Consider the following 20,595-nt stretch of genomic DNA (forward strand, 5'->3'; position numbering starts at 1 on the left):
AGTTTTATCGGGGATTTTGGGAAACATGTTTTTTATTGTCCCCATGTTTTGGTTAGGTTTGAAATGGGCACAGCATCAATATGAAAAAATAATCTGCCGTAAATTGACAACCGTAGAATACATTATCAAAGATTTTAACTGCTGTTTGATATAAATCTTATATAGCATTGTTGATGATGTGAGATTTACCGCTCCCGCATTGTAATAAGGCATTTAACCCCTTTGTTTTTAAGTGGGGAGGGGGTGAATTTAGGATATGATCGAATTTGATCAACACTCATGAAAAATTGATGAAATCTTGAAATTGAATAAATGCTTTACATTATTATCTCTATCAAAGCAACGGTGCGTGTATTTAGTTTTGGATGAAAAATGCGGCTATTATTAACGATCATAAAAGTAACAATGAATTTGTTGCCTGGATTTTGTACATTCAAGATCAGAAATTTTAATATTTGGTGCTGTCATTCATGAATTATTGTAATATTCTCTATCTCGGGGAATGTTTTGATATCCCATAGTGAGCTGTCCATATCATGATTAGGTAAATATTATTTGTGTTATTAAGTGCCCATGCCCCCCTAGATACATTTTTGCATCAACTAGAGCTTCGCCAACTTTTAGTGCGGTACGCCCGCAAAGCCGTATTTAATTGCCTATCATGAATATGATACCGGTAATGCTCATCATCCATGCTATATAATCATGGAATTTTACAACCCGACTATAATAATGTTTGGCTCGCTTCGCATATTTCAATCATCCGATTTGCTGCTCTGGATACCTCTATTGCATCCATCGTAACTGGCATATATTTCAGAAAGATGAGGAACCGCAGTCTTATTGGTATTGAGGTATGTTTCGGTGTATGATTTTATTCCTCTATGTTTTTAACATGATTCTGGGACTAGCTAATTCATTTCAAAAAGACGAAAATGCCTATTAAGCAGAACTTTATATTTTCGCATCTTAATATTTGCGTTTAGTAATTTTTAAATATAATTATGTAAGCGCATATTCACAATTATAAAAAATAATGACTCAATGTTTATAGAAGATTTTGATGGATATTATACGAAATATTGTGCGTCGAAGAATAGATTTGCATGTGGTTTGAGGTAATCATGAGCAAGACGAGTTTGAAATAGTGAAGACAAATGAAGTTACGCAGAATTATGTAACGGCTTTGTGTGAGAAATACATATCTTACTAGTATTTGAGTATGAAAATGATAACGACCCAAGTCGAGGTCTTTTTAGCTTAATTGAATTAATCATGGGATATTGATGATTTTACAAGAACCCATCTTATGTGAAATTTATATACTGAAATTCTAATCAGAAGTGGCCGAAATAACAGAAAAGGGACCTAAATCATTATTGGGCATACGCAATTCTTCTTCTTCTCTTAAATATAATCGAATGAACTATGATTGGTCATTCTTATATTCTTATCCTCATTATACTTGAAACGATACTCCGATTCTCGGTAAAAAAAAAAATGTCCGACTGTTAATATGACAGTACAATATTTTGTCATTGTTTTTCTGCATGTAGATGGAAATTTCATGTTATGCTATACTTGTTGCATTTTGGATCACTACTAATTTGGATATTTCCCTCGGTAAGTAGAGGTCCATGGTATAATTCAAATAGCAAAGGTCCCGATAATATCCTTATTCTCAGTTTTTATATTAACTGATTACCCATGGCACATTTACAGCTCATACACTTCCAGTTATCCAATCACAGATTGATAAATATTAGGCAAATGCAAAAGTCACCACGCATATATATAAACCAAGAAGCAATATGCCTCTTTACTGCTAAGTCTTAATTTATTTCAAGCCAACTGATCGTAGGATTTTTATGATGCCTGCTACTGAATGCTATTTTGATCTTTCTCATGTATTTCCGATGTAATAATAATAATAATAAAATATGCAATTTGTTAGGCGCCATTCATCTCTTAACAGATGCTCAAGGCGCACAAGTGAAGGGGGGGGGGGGGAAGTAACAGAAAATCATTGATAAAATGAGTTAAGATGTATGTTTTAAGCTTGATCTTAAACGTTTAGCAGGTTTAGACACTCTTGCTATCTCGGATCTCTCGTGGGAGGGAATCCCATAGTTAGGGCTCTGCATGGATGAATGCCCCCCACTTTGTTTTACACTTTGGAACTGTAAGAAGATGTATGCTTTTTATTGTATGAAAATCTGTATTTTAGCCTTCTGACCTGCCAGAGGTTTTTGTGGAAAAAAAAAGTTTTCCGTCATATTTTTATAAGCGTCCTCCTTTTTGCATGATCTTATTATTTCATCATATTTTGTTTTAATACATCAGCGCATTTTCCACGTATATGATATTTGTCTAAGATTTGTTACTTTATCACTACAATTTTCAACATTGTAGCGTACGTAAGTGTCTGATTAATATCATTGGCAACGTGTGGTTCGTTCATTTTAATGCTTTGATAATTTAACGGTTTTTGGCTAAATAATTACATTGAGTACATTCTGCATTTTGCGATGCTTTCACCATATTTTTTTAGTATCGAATGCTGGCGAAAAAACTGTGAATTTAATCTCAAAATGTACCATAATTTTGTAACAAGTTGCCAGAAGTTATTTGATTTCGCATAAAAAACGAACATGTTCAAAATTTATAGTAGTTATGGGTGAGACCTCATACCAATTTGACCTTTGACCCATGACCTTTGACCGCATGACCTTTGACCGCATGACCTTTGACCCCAACTTCCGGTCACTGTTGACCCCGTGACCCCACCTTCCGGTCAATCATGACCTTTGACCTTTGGGTACGCGGTAAACAGGAAATTGGATAATGGAGCGCGGGAAGCGATTTTAATTGGATAATGGAGCGCGGGACGCGATTTTAATTGGATAATGACTCCGCGTGGGGACGCCATCTTAATTGGATAATGAAGCGCGGGACGCGATTTTAATTGGATAATGGAGCGCGGGACGCGATTTTAATTGGATAATGACTCCGCGTGGGGACGCCATCTTAATTGGATAATGAAACGCGGGACGCGATTTTAATTGGATAATGAGCCCGGCTCTTTCATATAATCTCAAGGAAAATATGTTCATCCACGCTAGAATGACCCATGATGACCCTAAGAATCCGTAAGAATCCGTAAAAAATCCGTAAGAATCCGTAAGAATGAGTAAGAATCCGTAAGAATGAGTAAGAATCCGTAAGAATGAGTAAGAATCCGTAAGAATCCGTAAGAATCCGTAAGAATGAGTAAGAATCCGTAAGAATGAGTAAGAATCCGTAAGAATCCGTAAACATCCGTAAGAATCCGTAAAAAATCCGTAAGAATCCGTAAACATCCGTAAGAATCCGTAAAAAATCCGTAAGAATGAGTAAGAATGAGTAAGAATGAGTAAGAATCCGTAAGAATCCGTAAGAATGAGTAAGAATCCGTAAGAATGAGTAAGAATCCGTAAGAATCCGTAAACATCCGTAAGAATCCGTAAACATCCGTAAGAATCCGTAAACATCCGTAAGAATCCGTAAAAAATCCGTAAGAATGAGTAAGAATGAGTAAGAATGAGTAAGAATCCGTAAGAATGAGTAAGAATCCGTAAGAATGAGTAAGAATCCGTAAGAATCCGTAAACATCCGTAAGAATCCGTAAAAAATCCGTAAGAATGAGTAAGAATGAGTAAGAATGAGTAAACATCCATAAGAATCCGTAAGAATGAGTAAGAATCCGTAAGAATGCGTAAAAATCCGTAAGAATCAAAGTACCTTCGCGCGCGTTTCATGATTACGTATAATTACAAGTTTGAACGTTAATTTTCTTCATTTCCCAACAAATAATCATCGAGTCAGCATGAATATATTGGATATGTCCAACCGTTACGCTTGTTCACGATGCGATAAAACTTTTAGTAGGAAATATAACATGCAGAGGCATGAACAAATTGAGCATGATACTGGAGAAGAAACGAGTGAAGATGAAGAATCCGACCCATCCTCTCAAATGCAAAGAGTTGAAGAATCCAACGGTGATTCCGAAACGAGCGTATCAGAAAGCGATGGACACGAATCGTCAATGACAGCAAACATGGAAGAAACTGAAGACAACCTCGCTTATCGAGGATGGTTAGAGCAAGCCATGACGGCCACCAAGGACTTGAGAGACGAAAAATATCAGAAATACATCTCAGAAGGAATGGAAGAAGAAGACGCTAAAGCAAAGGCTCACGTGAAACTAATGTGGGCAGTCAAACGCATCTTTTTCGATCTGTACTCTCAGTTCTTGCAGCAGAACGTGTACCTCGAAGACGCTGACATCAATCATGAAATCGTGTCCGATCTCACGGAAAGATTAGAGAATGGCATGGAATTCCGGAAAGCCGTACAGAGAGTGTTAGCCAGGCATGGTTCACAATTCGATGGTTTATTCCAGTATCAAGGTGACGATGACGATAATGATGATGGTGGAGAAGAAACGGAGGGTGAAGATGGAACCTACAACTAAAGGCACAAACATCAGCTTGTCGAATAATCCAAGAAAACGCCGTCAACATAAATGCGGGCATAAATGACAGTTTGAACTTCATTGTGTTCATATTTTCTGAATGCCATCCATAGACATGTGTTACAATCCAATAAGTTAAGCGAAGGGAAAGAAAAAAAAACGAGAACTTCACTTTAATATTAACAATGAACAGTTAATTATTTTGTTGTGACAACGTAATTTGAGAACATATCTTACATTATTTTTACCTTTGTATCAAAATCTGCTGTTTATACACTAATTGAACCTATCTACATTGAAATGGAATAGAATAAATGATAGTAATAATAAAGAATCATCCTTGACTGTATAGTGTTTCATGTTATCACCATCTGTACTGCGGATGAATGAAGTTGATTGAAAGGAGTCGTCTACGGGTTTCAATATAGTATACTTTTGCGGGTCAGAGAGCCGTGCAGGTCATGTGAGTTAAAATGAAAAGTATGGAGGTATGTACAAAACAGTATGGAAAAGTCAGAGAGTTTTGATGGGGGAAAGTCTGGAATGAGTAGAGCTTGAGATGCCACTGTTATCAGGATTATAATCACATGTTGGATTACCAATAATTGTTGTAATAAGAGACAGAGAGAGCCGGCTTTCACCTTGAATAGGATATCCCAAGTTCAATGACGCCGACCCTCATTATCCAATTAAAATCGCGTCCCGCGTTTCATTATCCAATTAAGATGGCGTCCCCACGCGGAGTCATTATCCAATTAAAATCGCGTCCCGCGCTCCATTATCCAATTAAAATCGCGTCCCGCGCTTCATTATCCAATTAAGATGGCGTCCCCACGCGGAGTCATTATCCAATTAAAATCGCGTCCCGCGCTCCATTATCCAATTAAAATCGCTTCCCGCGCTCCATTATCCAATTTCCTGTTTACCGCGTACCCAAAGGTCAAAGGTCATGATTGACCGGAAGGTGGGGTCACGGGGTCAACAGTGACCGGAAGTTGGGGTCAAAGGTCATGCGGTCAAAGGTCATGCGGTCAAAGGTCATGGGTCAAAGGTCAAATTGGTATGAGGTCTCACCCATAACTACTATTTATTTCCAGTCTATCTTAAAGTTGCGAGCATTTGTAAAACAGTCGCAAGCATTGTCGCTGAATTTCATTGAATTTTAATTCGCCACTGCTATGGTGCCGACTGTACCCACATTATTCCAACTCTGTTATACCCCGAAAAGTTCTTGCAGTAGAGTCCCAAAACACCCGCAATCTTATATTGTGTTAAATTACAGAATATTAGTACAATTATTTCAATTTTCTTGTAATAAAACCCTTCATGTTTTAATAGATCTGTTCTTTTAAATTGCAGAAAATGTTTCTGCAAACAGTGTATAATAGTGTGTGTTAAATTAACCCAAGAATATTTCAAATATGTGCATCTGAGGTTTGTGAACACGTTATGTTATTGGCCGTTTAGTAAAGATAATTATGTATATCTATAGTATACAAGTTTTTCCGAAATCTTATATAGAAGACAGTGAGTAAAGAAATATGTCTATAATTACCAGTTCTGAGGGGTTTCCTTTTAGGCACAACTTTAGCTATTTTCATTATTTGTAGGAACACTCCCCTGCACCAATGTAAAGTTAAACATGTAAGAGGTGCAACTATAAATGGAATTACATCTTTTATCAAATCATTACTTGTACCATCAAAACCAGGGCTCTTCTTCTTTTTCAAGCCTTTTACATAATCTATAACCTCAAAATTGACGACAGGAACGAAAAATATACATTTCTATCATTTGCACCGTCTAAATAATTTACAAAGGTTTCTTGTATATCGGGTATTATAGTGCTAGACAGAGTAACCCCAATGTGAGAAAAGTAATCATTAAATATTTCACACATCAGTTTCTTGTCTTTAGTCCAGTCATCTTTATAGATATGATATCACCCTCGTCTACGACTCGGGCGATATAAATCTAGTTTGGACGATATATGTCGTATCGCCCCGAGGTCAGTCAATATTGCTTTATTATCTTGAGTAAATTTGCGTATTAACTTTCTACCAAATGCATCGCAAGAATTCTTCAATACTATGTTCTGGCAAAAATGGGAAAATGATCTTAAATATCAGTTTTACAATAATACGAGCAGTGGGAATAGGATACAAGTTGGTAAAACATTATTAAGTTTTGCATGTTTTCTGCTACTCTTGTTGGTTTATTAATCAGTGGAATCAAAGATAATGTACTTAACTTAGAGTATCAACAAAATTACTAAAAGAGTTATCACTGTTGTAACAAAATGAATTAATGTTAAAGTCACCCATAATTACTATATTTTTATTACTGAATTATGTGCTTAAAATAATTTTAAACATTCCTTCGATAAATTCATAAACGTCACCATTTGATGACCGATAGACAACTCTTACTAGCAAGTTTTTTTTTCTCACCGGTCGGTTTACTGACGGTTAGTCTGACATCACTTGGTCTAATCATCAGATGGGTTAACAACATTCGGGCTAAACCCACTAAGTCCAATTCTCTTTTGGTCTAATGACCACTTGGTCTAATAGCTAATTAATCTAATGACCACTTGGTCTAATAGCCAATTGGTCTAATGACCACTTGGTCTAATAGCCAATTGGTCTAATGACCACTTGGTCTAATAGCCAATTGGTCTAATGACCACTTGGTATAATAGCCAATTGGTCTAATGCCCAGTTCGGCTAATCCTCACTTGGTCCATTACTCAGTTGGTCTAGTGTGCAGTTGGTCTTATTTCCATTTCGGCTAATTTCCACTTGGTCTAGTTTCCACTTCGGCTAATTTCCACTTGGTCTAATTTCCAGATAGTTTAACATTCATTTCGTATACATGCCACTTGGTCTAATTTGTAGAGTTTGGTGACTTGTTTTCAAATTTCTGGTGAAATTTGTTAAGTTTGAAGCCGCGCGCCGGCTTCAAATCTTCACACGCGCGCTTCTCGATATTGGAGTATACAGTTAGAGTGACGTACGGTATATTTCCATCCTCAAATTGTTGAAATTAGGGGATTTTTAAAAGCCTTTGGGGAAGAAAAACAAATATTTGGGGATTAAACAAATTTTGGGGATATTTTGTCTATAAAGGGGACTTTTGAAGGTTTTCGTAAAAAACGAAAAAATTTGCTATTTTCTGTAAAATAACGCTGATAAACGATAATAGAGGTGAAAAAGGAAAAATTTGTATTCATCCACATCTATGTAGGCCTACACGATCTCCTCTAGATAGTTAATGGCTTGCTTAACCCAGTCAGGGTTTCTAATTTTTTAAGAAAACAAAAATCCCTGATTTTTCTCTGATGAAGTTTAAAAATTCCCTGGTTGTTATTTAAACTCATTCCCAGTTTTTCATGTTTTCTAGGTTGTTGCAGTGATATATTGTATTTTCATATACACATAGGCCTATTATTATTTTTCATTATGTACCAGTAGGCCTACTTGTATTGTAGTAAAAGAAGCTACACTATAAAAAAAACATAAAATGTCATTCAATGAATGTTGTTTTAATATACAACAAAATATAACATTGTCTGACTGACTATCGTGCTTCGACTTTTAGGCCGATCAAGATTTCCTGATTTTGCCCTCATTTAAGGCATTTTCCCCTGATTTGAGGTAATTCCCAGATTTTTCACTGACTGTTATCAAACTGTATCTAACTGGTCTGTTATTTGCCTCCAAACTTATTATTGAAATAACTAAACAAAATATTCATAACAAAATTACATGATCTTATGGCTTTGTAACTTTTTGAATCCCCTAAACTGCATAACCATGATAACTATTGCTCATTTTCCATCAAGTTCAAGTATTGCCCGTAATGGTGCATAACAATGATTTAAAAGGGGCATCGACATGTTTACCAGATACGTATTCACACAATTAACGCGTTCCTTTCTTCATAATGTTATTCTGATAAAACCCTGCCATTCGACCATTATAAGCTGAAAGGTCCCCAACTTATTGTTCTGTAAATTTGCATGCAATGATGTAATGATGAGTATGATATATTTTTCATCATCTTCTATATTATCGATATACCTATAGGCCTAATTATAAGAATTATATTTGATTAGAATAATTCATTTGATGAGCAACTATCTCGTCATCGATAGTCCTTCACCGTGAGGTTTTGCGCCCAGCAGCCCTACCCCAGCTCTATCCCTCCGGATCCTGGCGACATGTATTGACGGATCCATGATATTAATTTTATCCATTACGTATTTTGTTAATTCTAGATCAAATAAATAATAATGAATTATGTCATATTAGAATAAATGGACATTAGACCAACTGTGAATTAGACCAAGTGAAAATTAGACCAAGTGCTGATTAGCCCAACTGGGCATTAGACCAATGGGCGATTAGACCAAGTGGTCATTAGACGAATTTGATATTAGACCAAGTGGGGATTAAACGAATTGGACATTAGACCAAGTGAGAATTAGCCCAAATGGAAATTGGACGAATTGGATATTAAACCAAGTGGGAATTAGACGAATTGGATATTAGCCGAACCGGTTGTAATTGAAATGAGTTTAGACTATGTGAAGTTGGACGAACTGATAAGTAGACCAAGTGGTATTAGACCATCCGATAATTCACCGGAATTATAATCTAAGTAAAAATGGATTCTACAAAACGGCTTTTCATAATACAGTAAAAAATGATGAAACATATCTAACTTTCATTTAAAAAGGAGTGAAGAAAATGCCGAGGCAAATAATGCAGAAAACTTAAGAACTAATCAGATGAAATAAGCAACTGGATGATATATACAATGTGTCTAAAATCAGACCAATTGTATCATGTATGAAGCATGCATCTGGAGATTGCTTCATGAAATGACTTTTCTATCCTACAAAACAAATGGAAGGAGAAAAACAAACGTCATCAGAGATCCTAGAGCCAGAAGTTGAATCTTCAGGAAATCAGGGTCGGCTACTCGGGAAGAGTAGTGGTATCAGAATTATTCAAGCTCAAAGAAAACTGTAAGTAAATACTGTACAGATGAATCACCAGAATTCTTTCATGTAGTTAAACATCATTTACATGGATGATGCTAGTATTTTCTCATCATTACACATCATTTTCTTCTAGCTTGTGAAACAGGTCTTTTTGAATTCAGAACGTCCTGCTATTACTTCTCCCAGGGCACATCCGACTTCTACTCTTCTAAATCATCGTGCGAGGAACTTGGCATGCGAGTGGTGGAGATTGAATCGCAGGAGGAACAGGATTTCTTGGTGGCGAAGATCCAAGACAGTGATGCATCTGACGAGGATTACTGGATAGGGTTAACTGCGATAACCTGGCTCGATGGGACACGCCTGACCTACGATAATATTGGCTGGGCTAGAAGTGGTGCTTTCAACGAAGGTGCGCAATGCTTTCGGATATATGCGGCATCATCATCATCTCTTTTCAGGTGGTACGACGACGGTTGTTCCGAAACTAACTATTATATTTGTGAAGCGGAGAAAGGTGAGTGGAAATTTCCAACTAAAGATTATGTACATGTATGCAACAGCTTAGCAAGGTATGATGGTGGGCCCCAAGTCTGCGCACCTAACAATTTGGGTTAAGATTTAACATGAATTTCTTCTTATTTCACAAAATCTTTTGGTTAATAGTGTTCCTTGTATTATTAAGAGTAAGTGTACCAAATTTCTCATTAAAAAATGAAAGAAAATATAAGATTTTCTTGAAAAAACCTTTGGGCAGTCATTTTCAGATTGAAAAAAAAAAGGTACCCCATGTCTGCGCACTCATTCACTTTGCACACGATTCAGGGATTTTGATGACAAAGGCTGCATTTTGAGGCGGTCACATGAAATGCCCTGAATTCATTATTTTTCCACCATTTTGAGTCGGATTTTTTTATGAATACCTGTCTATGTATTGCATGTGTAAAGTTCGTGCTCGTTGCGTATCTTCTTTTACTAGAATCGCGCAGATACGCGGGTGCGCAGACTTGGGAGACCGCGCAGACATGGGGGAACTGACCATATAGCGTCCAAAATGTCAATAATTTCTGGCGCCTCATTGAATGGCTGTCGCGTCCGGTTAGGCAATCGTGTAACCCGACCCGACGCGATCTAAACCCGAGGTGATAGCAAAAGCCTATTATATGGATCCGTCCCATCTCCACATACACTACGACAAAAATGAAATACTGCGGAGGGAGATTATAGATGCAATTTTCATCCTTCCGTTGTTGAACATCGCGAATTTGTGAATAATAAGGGTAAGCCCAAAAAGTTGCAAAGCTACACCATTAGATATATGCTTCACCATCTGTCCTTTTGTTTTTACAGCTTGTGGTGAATTCGAATCAAGTCATGACCTACAATTCCATGAATTCGAAGGGTCCTGCTATTATATCTCTTCAAATGAGGTCAACTTCTCAACGTCAATGTCGAACTGCGAATTCATCGGCATGCACCTTGTTTTCATCGCATCTCAAAGCGAGCAAGACAGCATCGTTGGTATGATTGAACTCCTTGATCACGAATATACTAAAGAATACTGGATAGGTCTAACAGACTTGGGATGGGACGAGGACGGCTCTGGCCTGCCATATCATAACTTCGACTCCGATTCCCCGCACTCCTTCGATAATGGCAGAGTTTGTTATCGCATGGACTCGGATTATCAATTCAAGTGGCTTGACATTGATTGTCATGATGAATATTATTCCATTTGTGAAAAGGGTGAGTGTTCGGAATATATTTTTTTTATGATAAGACATTTTGATTATCAACCTACGTGCATACCTAGAGCGAATGTTTATTTTTTGATTTTTTTTTGTGTGTGTTGTTGTTGCTAAAGTTGCTTGACTTGGTTATCAAAAGTGATGTCACAGTGCAAGCATAAGTTGAGAGTGGAGCACGACGGGAGTTCCAAAAATAAGTGTAGGGATTCTTCAATTTAAAGGGATCTAAATAAATAGAGTAAAATTCATAAAGCAAAATACTGAATATTTCATCAAAATCGGACAACAAATAACGAAGTTATTGAATTTTAAAGTTTATCAATATTTTGCGAAAACAGTTATATGCACATCGTCATGAATATTCATTAGGTGGGCTGATTTTGTCACATCCGCACTTCGCTTTTTCTTATGTTATTACATGAAATCATAAACGTTTCATTTTTTCATGTGAAAATGATGTGTCTCCATTACGATGAAATTATTATGATGAGTTGCGGTAATAAATAACTAATGCATTTAATCAGTTGTCAATCCAATTGTTTTAGTTCTTGGTAGAAAAAATTTGAATAAACTTAATTTCATAAAATAAAATACAAAAGAACAAGAGGGGATATGACATCATCAGCCCACCTAATGAATATTCATAAAGACATGCCTAGAACTGTTTTACTGGAATAGTGCAAATCTTTAAAATTCAATAACTTCGTTATTTGTTATCAAATTTTGATCAAATTTTCAGCATTTTGCTTTGTGAATTTTACTCTATTCATTGGGATATATATCTTTCCAGCCTGGACCATCCCTTTAAGGATAGCTTGATAGTTATTTTTTTTGCACACAGAACAAGAAGCAAGCAATGACCCCACTACACCAGCAACATCCGTTACAGCATCAGTAGGAGCTACCACACCGTCATCAACAAAAACGAGCACAACAGAGAAGGTAACCGCATCTGAAGCCTCACCTTCAAGACAACCATGTAAGTCACAGATGAGTCGAACAACGTGTCTCATCAGAAACTTATTGATAGGATTTTTAAACTTGTCATCATCAACCAAACAAACTGCCGAGTACAGGCCAATTCTTTGGCCGACGGTCGATGAATTATTAATTCAATTTAATCAATTGAATTTTACCAAACAATGGCCACATGATGAATTATTTGTTAGGTTGTATATTTTAAAACGCTGTGCCTAGATATGTAGTACTCATTTTACAATGTTATTAATTAGCGTGCTAAGCATGGCAATAGAAGTGAAGTGTAATTCTTGTGTCAGACACAGGGAGGATACAATAGGCGCCGTAGGGTCTTTCTCCAAATTGCTTGCCACGTACATGGCTCCGCACGTCGAACATGGACCCCTTTCGGGCACCCAGGCGTTGCCGACGTCTTTTTATTTTGGGGGGGGGGGCGAGGATGTTATATTTGGGAGTTGGATTTATAGCGAAAATGGAAGTATGTCCAAATCATCAGTGATTTAAACATTCAAATGCTTATGAACTTTCTAATTATTTGTCAATTTTTTCTCAAATCTGCAGAATTGTTTCTTTGATTTTTTCTATTTCCACAGGTAACCCGTTTAAAGGGATTCATTCCCCTTTAAATAGCATGTGTAGGGTAGTTTTTAGTACGCGTTGAAAGTAAATTAAAGGAACATCACTATGCCAATGCCATGAGATAAAGTTGAATAATAGAGTCTTTGGTTGCTTAGTTGTTTCCAAACTAGCAAAGTACATCTACCTACTGCAAAAATTTACACCCAAAAGGCGTAAAATAGGGAATGGACTGCTGGTACACTGAAACGCATTACTTTCGGGCAAAGGCGTTTTTCTACTTCAAATAAAGTGTCATAGTATTTTTAACTTGTTGACGCACAAACACACACCCGCCGTCTACGGACCTGGCCACGGAGGATTATCTATTGTTACTTTCACACAAAAAAAAGGTTACCCAATATTGGGTAAAATGGGAACATGCATGTTTGTTGGGTAAAACGAAACCAAATATTTTGTAAATTTTACGCAATGTTGCGGTGAAATTTACCCTTCATACATGCATTTTGCTCCAATTTTTTTGGGGGGAAATACACAGCAAACATGCATTTTCCCTTTCGACCCAATAATGGGTATTTTTCACTGTTTGTTATGTCAGATGTGGGGTGCTGTGACAATTCTCAGCACCCCCAGTAACAAACTAATCCTCCGTGGTCAGGTACCTGGCATACACACTCACACACGCACTCACTCACGCACACATGTACACAAAATATTAATATCAGTACAGTCCAGCCGTAAATCGTTTATAAACATGCAGCAAATAACAGGATATCCCCGTTGGTTAATTTTCTGGTATTTTTTCTTTTACTATTCATGTTTTTACAATGTAACTGTTTAATCGAGGGTTGTCTTTAATTTCCACATTTTAGTGACTGAAAAGACTCCCCCTCATACCAATTGTAACCCATGAATGTCACTGCCGTGCAGATTAGATGGAGTGGGACCTGGAGGTACTGCCCCCCCCCCCCCAAAAAAAAAAAAAAAAAAAAAAAAAAAAAAAGACCAAGAAAGAAAAAAAGAAGGGAAAACGAAAGAAAATGAAAATGGGTGATATGTTACATTTATCGATAGATCTTTAGAACTCTATCACAAAGTTAAATTTTAATCTCAAAATGGCTCAAAGTTTTCTCTTCACTCGTGACAATCTCGATATTCTTTTCCCCATACACATTGTCGTGCCGAATTATAAAAGCTCGTTACGCCACTCAATGATATGTAATCCTTTTCTCTTTTTTGTCAGTTCGCAAGAAATCAGCATATTTCAAACTTGTAGCTGATGACAGTGAACTCGAGGACGCTTACGTGACCAGTACGCACCATGCGATATCGACCCTCATCGAATGTGCTTTCGAGTGCCTCAACGACACCACGTGTTCTTGTTTCACCTATATTGCTAAAGAGGAGAAATGCTTATTGGGCAAATGTATCGCCGTGTCATATCGAGAAAACCGACAGGGAGCTAAAACATATTATTATATATAATATAACCGATGAAATCATAGAACACCCCCCGCCACCCAGCGCTCCATCAAGCTTTTACGAAACACTTTTAAAAGTATTTTATATATTGGTTAAATATGAGTGGCTGACCAGCTCCCCACTTACATCATGATTAACCCTACTGTTCTTGATTGGTTTAAGAACATAGGAAGTGGGAAATTCGGGAACAAGGTGGCACGGGAATTATGTAAAAGTACAGTCTTTTGTCTGTCCAGTCCTTTTTCAAAGTCGCGAAGAATATATATCTCTTTTTCTGGGGGGGGGGGGGGTGGGGTGGGGAAGGGTAGATATATTTTAGGACGGGTTGTTTTGTCCTATATCAAACTATATTTTTTGATAACTTCGTATTTATATTGTGAGTATTATTTATCTCTCATTTAATTTTTTTTTTCATTTGATTACATATATCTGTATTTGTAGTCTGTTATTTTGTTATTTGTTGTGTTATCTATTTTTTGAGGGGCCCACATTGTACAAGCATTGCTTTTTAGTGGGTCCCTCCAATTCCATCTTAATATAATTTCTATTGAAAAATAGTATACATATTTAAACCTACAATGTGTTGCCCAAATTGTCTAAGTGTTTTTTTTTTCACAACATGTATATTATTTTTTTTTTTTGGCAACGGATACAAATATTTATGTTTATATATGGTATACAATTTGTTTTTGTTTGATGGAAGTGAAATAAATAAATTTGAATTTGAATATAACCTATTAAACATTTGAAAGTAGGGAAGGTTGTAAGCGTGGTAAGTATTTACTAATTTGTACTCAGATCTGAATCTCTATAATATATTGTATGATACGTATGTTTTAAAGCATTTGAAAAGTAAAATTCAGTGGTTCCATAAAAACGCAAGGGTGAGAGTAGTGTGTATATGACTGAGCAATCATTCACAACTTGTATCACTGTCCATTAACGCCACATCAGAGAGGTGTTTCGTAAAAGGGTAAGTTCACCCCGACAACAAGTTTGTTGTAAAAATAGTGAAATGATGTTTCTTGTGATAAACTGAAAGGAACAATAAAAACCATTTTCAGTTTTCTGAGAGAATGACAATTTATTGATATTATTTTACCATACGATGTGTACGACAGCCTCTCGCATATCAAATAATTAGTATGCTAATAACGTTTTTATTCTTTAATGGATTTTCCTCAGCCTTCGCCAATACTTTTTTCTTCAATTTTTGCAATAAACTTTTTTGTCAGGGTTAACTTCCCCTTTAAGGGATATGCTCAATCTTTACGATTGATTGTAATTTTTTTGTAAGCTGTTTGCCCTAGAATTAAGTTACAGGCACACCTGTGAAAGCGACTCCAGACCGACAAAGGCTATTACGTATTAATGACGACATACTGTATCATCGATCGGTTTAGAGTCCGTTTGTTGGTATGACTGCATGGGGAATTACAGGCATAGGCGAAAATGCCAGGGGGGACGTGTCCCCCTACTCAAAATAGTAGGGGGGACACAATATCAAATGTCCCCCCACTATTTGGGGTCTTTTATGATAGTAAGAAATACATCATTCAAAATCGAAATAAAACGTGCATTTTAGGACGAGATGACCTTACATTTTTTTTTGCTTGTCAAATATATTTTCGTCTAAATGACCTTAAATTTGGAGTGCTAATCTTTTATATGTTATAGGAAATGGGGCCGAATAGTTTTAAGAAATTTGCTTGGTTAAAAAACAATATCAATTTTTCTTAACTTGTATTTTTGTTATTATTCTTAGGTATAACAATACATGTTGTTTTGTTGATTCGTTATGTTTACTACCTCTGTATATGTTATTGCATATTTCTGATGTTAATGCAGAAATCAAATAAAATAGAATTTAAAAAGACCGTTGAAGTTGTATGAATGGACAATGCTTCTCTTAATCATTGACAGACGTAAATTTACGAAACAACTTTATTCAAATGCTTACGTCATTATTCCTGTTAAACATTCAGGTAGAAAAACGAAAGAAGAGTCAATAATTGGATTTGACGTTTGTTTATTCTTGAAATATGAAATGAAGATATAGATTATGTACCATATAATTATAAATAAACACAGGTTTCCTGCAATGCAATTATTCTGAAATTGTTATACGTTCAACGAGTTCAATTGCATCATACGATTTGTGTTACATTAACCCAAATTGTTAAGTTTGATTGAATGAAACTGTCAAGGTAATGTGCCCAACAAATAAAACTAGATTAATGATTCCCTCTCCAAGTAATTCAGTGAATATGCTAGTTTTCACATCTTCTAGAACAGGTATAATAATAAAACAAAAATACAATAACGAAACCATAACAAGAAATCAAGCCAAACAAATTGGTATATATCTTCTTATAACCCCAGACGAACACTTAATAAACACAATATAAATATATATATATGTATTGTATATATGAACAAGTCAGTCAATATGTCCTAATTAAATGTGTGACTGATTAAAGCTTCGTTGATGCATAAATTTCGCTAGAAATAAGGAAGATATCATTCGATCAGAAACAAAATCAAACCAGTAGTAATTGTATTATATACACCCTTCATACCCCTTAATGAAAGGAGAAACCATTGTATCAGTATTGATTACTTTTTATACGTGTCCCCCCCCCCCCCCCGATGCAAAGAACACGGTAACAATTGAGCGATTTGAATTAATACCCGCTTTTACGGGGCAAAATCATTAATACAAACCCCTCAAATAATTATTTTTTAGCATTTTCAATACATTTCTCCTTGACGAGACTCTTCTTTTATAGCGATTAACCATTTTATTTACCAGCTTGAAAAAAAAAATAGGAGAAATAGCATCAATTTGGGAAAGGTGAGTCTAAATTTTAAAATAAATGTTTAGGCTTTTCATTTATTTCTCTTCCTGTTCTTTTTCTCGTAAGAAAATTGTTCTGAAAAAAACAATTCATATGTAGATATTTTTTTCACCAGTGACCCCTTTGGGTGGAAAATATAGGAACATTATATCACCCCATTCATTAATTAAAATAATCACTGTTCCATATTACGAAAGAGACATTCCTGGACATCAACATAAATACCCGGGGGGGGGGGGGGGGTTCTGACCCTGTTAATGGCTAATGGGCGATTTCATACGTGTCGTACGGGGAATTTTGACAACAATTTATAGTTTCCTAGCCGAATGCTTGAGCAATACAATATTCTTTTTTTTTTTTAATCTATGATAAAGCTATAGTGAGAAGTCATGTGAAAAACTAATAACCAACACACACAAAAATTGATTATGGTTAAATTAAAGGTGAAAATGTTGTGTGTCGTACGGGACGCAGAAATGTCCCGTACGACACGCAACATTTAAAGCTCTAATTCACCTATGGACAACACATTTTTGTTGCTTGTCATTTTTTTGCATGTCTACCCAGTAGTACTTTGATGTTACCACAAAGCAAATTGAAGTTCTTCGCTCGTTTGGACAGCAGGTTGAAAAATGTTGTGAAAATGGCTGATTTTTCTAGCATGGAATCGCCCTAATGCGTATGTCGCCCAAGTTTACAGTTTGCTAGATAACAAGAAAAACTAGTAGTAACAATTTAACAAACATAGAATGAAGTATGAAGTGTATATTTCCTACTGTTTCACTCTGAGGAAATCCGAATACAAAGTATTAGGGATTGGCAATGTGCCTTTGATATCAACTAGTAAAGACCATCCATATAGAGAGAAACGTGTAAAACGACATGACCATTGACCTTAATACATCTCTTGAATGAAGTTTAATGACCATTTGCATCAAAATGGTCTGAGATATCCGAAAGGCGTTTAAATGCTTTACATTAATTACAACGACCCAGTGAAATTCTATTATGTTAAATAAAGTCATATATCACACCGTTAATTAACATTGCACATTTGAGAAACAGTTCCTCGACAAAAGCATGACAAAACATTTTTGTGCTAATAATATACAATATGAAATGTGTGATAAATATTTTTTTTCCTAGAAAACATTAAAATGACCCCTAAATTTTGCAGAGGACCATGCGTTACTGTCGTTCATAAAAATATAATAAAAAACTAACGTCCACATAATAACTCTGGAAATGCTGCTTAGTCTACCGAGACTAAACATACAATACTTGAATTGAGAAAGCAAAGAGGGTGTTTACCTCGCCTAGTTTTTAAAAAGCATTTAAAAAGTGATATGAACCGCTTTTCGAGTGACTAAAACCAAATTGAGAAACTGTTAAAAGTCATATTAAAAAAAATATTGCAAAGATTTATTTAAAAAAAAGTCCTTGTGAATTAAAAATTGTGCCTTCGTGGTGCGATTTTTTTGAGCATCTGATTAGATTAAAAGAACGACCATTTAACACTTAAACGTATACGTTATGATAAAACAACACTTGCCATCACATATCAAACTAGAACAAGTTTAATCAATCATGTCGAATTTTAAATAGTATGTAAATTTCCACTAAAAGCGCAATATATGGGAGGGAGCTCATGCAATTAAAATGGGGTCTCTGTACTCGATTCTGGACGACTCCTTGATCTATACCATAGTTGTTCTTCGTTCCATTTTGTCTAAGACAACCAAACCCTTTAACAAATCATCACTTGATCTACGATGGTCACTTTGTGATAATCATTTCACCCAAGGGTTGAATACTCTCGCGACCAATTTATCTAAATTTTTACCTGACCATTTGATCTAATACTAGTTCTTCAAATCATGTTCTTGACGTCACGGTGGTCTTCGTCAAAATGTGCACTGCACGAGAGACATAGCCAAGTGGAATTTCTTGAAATGACCAACTTTGCTCGGTGGCAACAATTACGTTTTGGACAAAATAGATCAGATCAAGCAAGATTAAACAAAAAATAAGACATATTTGGATTAGACCAATTATAGTAAATTCACCGATAAATGATGCACATTGCTTTGCAGAATAAGCTTACTCTTGAAATCTAAACTAAAGTTGACAGACCCGTACAGAAGACAAAACTGATGGTCGACTTGAATTATTGTTAAATGTACCCTCGTCAGAAGTAATGGTTACCAATCCTAGGCAGGCTTGGGTAGTTATGACCATCTTCTAACATGAGCTGACGACGATACTGAAGAAGAGAGAAAATGAATATTTAACACAATACAAAACTAATAATCTCGATGTCATCGCACCTTATTTCTTCAACCTTCACTAATAATTGGTTTAAATTTGATTAGATTGGTATAAACAGAATTATAATAGTTCACTAGACTGCGTCTAGACAGCAAGGTGAACATGATGAATTCTAAATCAGAGGTACGGACAGGCAGTTCAGATTACACTGATGTTGCTTAAAGTGACTTTGGCATGTTGTATTCAAACATTTCATCTGATTCAAAATGATGATGGAGGCCTACATGTTTATGGATTTATTTTGAACATAATTTTGGGCGTGTGTTTTGGAACTTACCATTTGGTGACGCCTCCTGTCATCATATTTGTCGCGATGTTCTTTAGGAGGTAATGTGGCGAACGGGTTGGGTAGTGGGTACTCTAAAGCCATACGATAATCCAATGGGTGTTGATGACTGGAATATTGAAGGGCTAAACGATGGCGATCGGGAAACTGCAGGGCTAGTCGATGACGATCGGGATATTGCAGGGCCAGTCGACTGCGATTGGGATATTGTGGACCTAGTCGATGACGACCAGGGAATTCCAAAGAGAAATAGTTGTCTGGATATGCGAGGTCGCTACGTTGACGACTGGAATATCCAAATTGACCAAGCTCTATGTCGCGCATGAGGTGGAAATTCTGGTTAAGTGGTTCCTCCGATCGGAATACGGCGTTCGGAACATTCTGTATTTGAGTTATATTGTTATGTTTAGGGCGTGTGTCCAATCCTGATCCATGTTCCCTAAACTCTACCAGACTCAATGGATGAGGCTCTTCCGCCGTAACCACGCGGTTATCATCTTCACGCGTGTATTTTACCAGAGCTAAACTGTTCTGTGCAGGAGGTGGATTTCGGCTTTCTGGAGTGGAGTATACGACGATATCATTGTGGATATAATTTTGAATGTTCTGTTTTTCGGCCTTCTTCAATTTACTCGTAGATACTATACAGCAGATGAATAAGAGTATCATTCCAATGAAAAGTACAACCAGGACACCAATAACGATGGATATAATGATGGTGATGGATTCGGAATTTGTTACATCAACATGATCTGTAAGTTGAAATAAGCAGATGGTAAGTAGGCTGGTAGAAGGTAAAAATAATGGAACAAAAG

The 20,595-nt window shown here is 36.2% G+C and overlaps 2 protein-coding genes across 2 annotated transcripts in view; one reads left to right on the forward strand and one right to left on the reverse strand.

Moving 5' to 3' along the window:
• The first annotated feature begins 585 nt into the window (after positions 1-585).
• LOC129277843 (macrophage mannose receptor 1-like) lies at positions 586-14,577 on the forward strand. Its single transcript, XM_054914018.2, has 6 exons — positions 586-854; positions 1,557-1,623; positions 9,658-10,041; positions 10,875-11,270; positions 12,114-12,251; positions 14,070-14,577. Exons 1-6 carry the CDS (start codon positions 693-695, stop codon positions 14,309-14,311), a joined length of 1,389 nt encoding a protein of 462 aa, XP_054769993.2. The 5' UTR covers positions 586-692; the 3' UTR covers positions 14,312-14,577.
• Positions 14,578-16,320: 1,743 nt separating this feature from the next.
• The window catches only part of LOC129277364 (uncharacterized), a 33,872-nt gene continuing 29,597 nt past the window's right edge, over positions 16,321-20,595 (reverse strand). Inside the window, exons 25-26 of the mRNA XM_064110102.1 lie at positions 19,772-20,532; positions 16,321-19,429 (exon numbers count right to left, since the gene is read on the reverse strand). Of these exons, the coding sequence (XP_063966172.1) occupies positions 19,355-19,429; positions 19,772-20,532 (836 nt within the window). The 3' untranslated portion in view covers positions 16,321-19,354. The remainder of the gene's footprint in view (positions 19,430-19,771; positions 20,533-20,595) is intronic.

This window comes from Lytechinus pictus, chromosome 15 (genome assembly GCF_037042905.1).
Source record: "Lytechinus pictus isolate F3 Inbred chromosome 15, Lp3.0, whole genome shotgun sequence".
NCBI classification, from domain to species: Eukaryota; Metazoa; Echinodermata; class Echinoidea; order Temnopleuroida; family Toxopneustidae; genus Lytechinus; species Lytechinus pictus.

Bases quoted from the DNA above. Each gene is read 5' to 3' on its own strand.
- LOC129277843 (XM_054914018.2), top strand. From the start codon at position 693: ATGCTATATAATCATGGAATTTTACAACCCGACTATAATAATGTTTGG. The intron at 1,624-9,657 runs GTAAGTAGAGGT...ATTTTCTTCTAG, and splicing joins TAATTTGGATATTTCCCTCG to CTTGTGAAACAGGTCTTTTT. The intron at 12,252-14,069 runs GTAAGTCACAGA...CTTTTTTGTCAG, and splicing joins CTCACCTTCAAGACAACCAT to TTCGCAAGAAATCAGCATAT.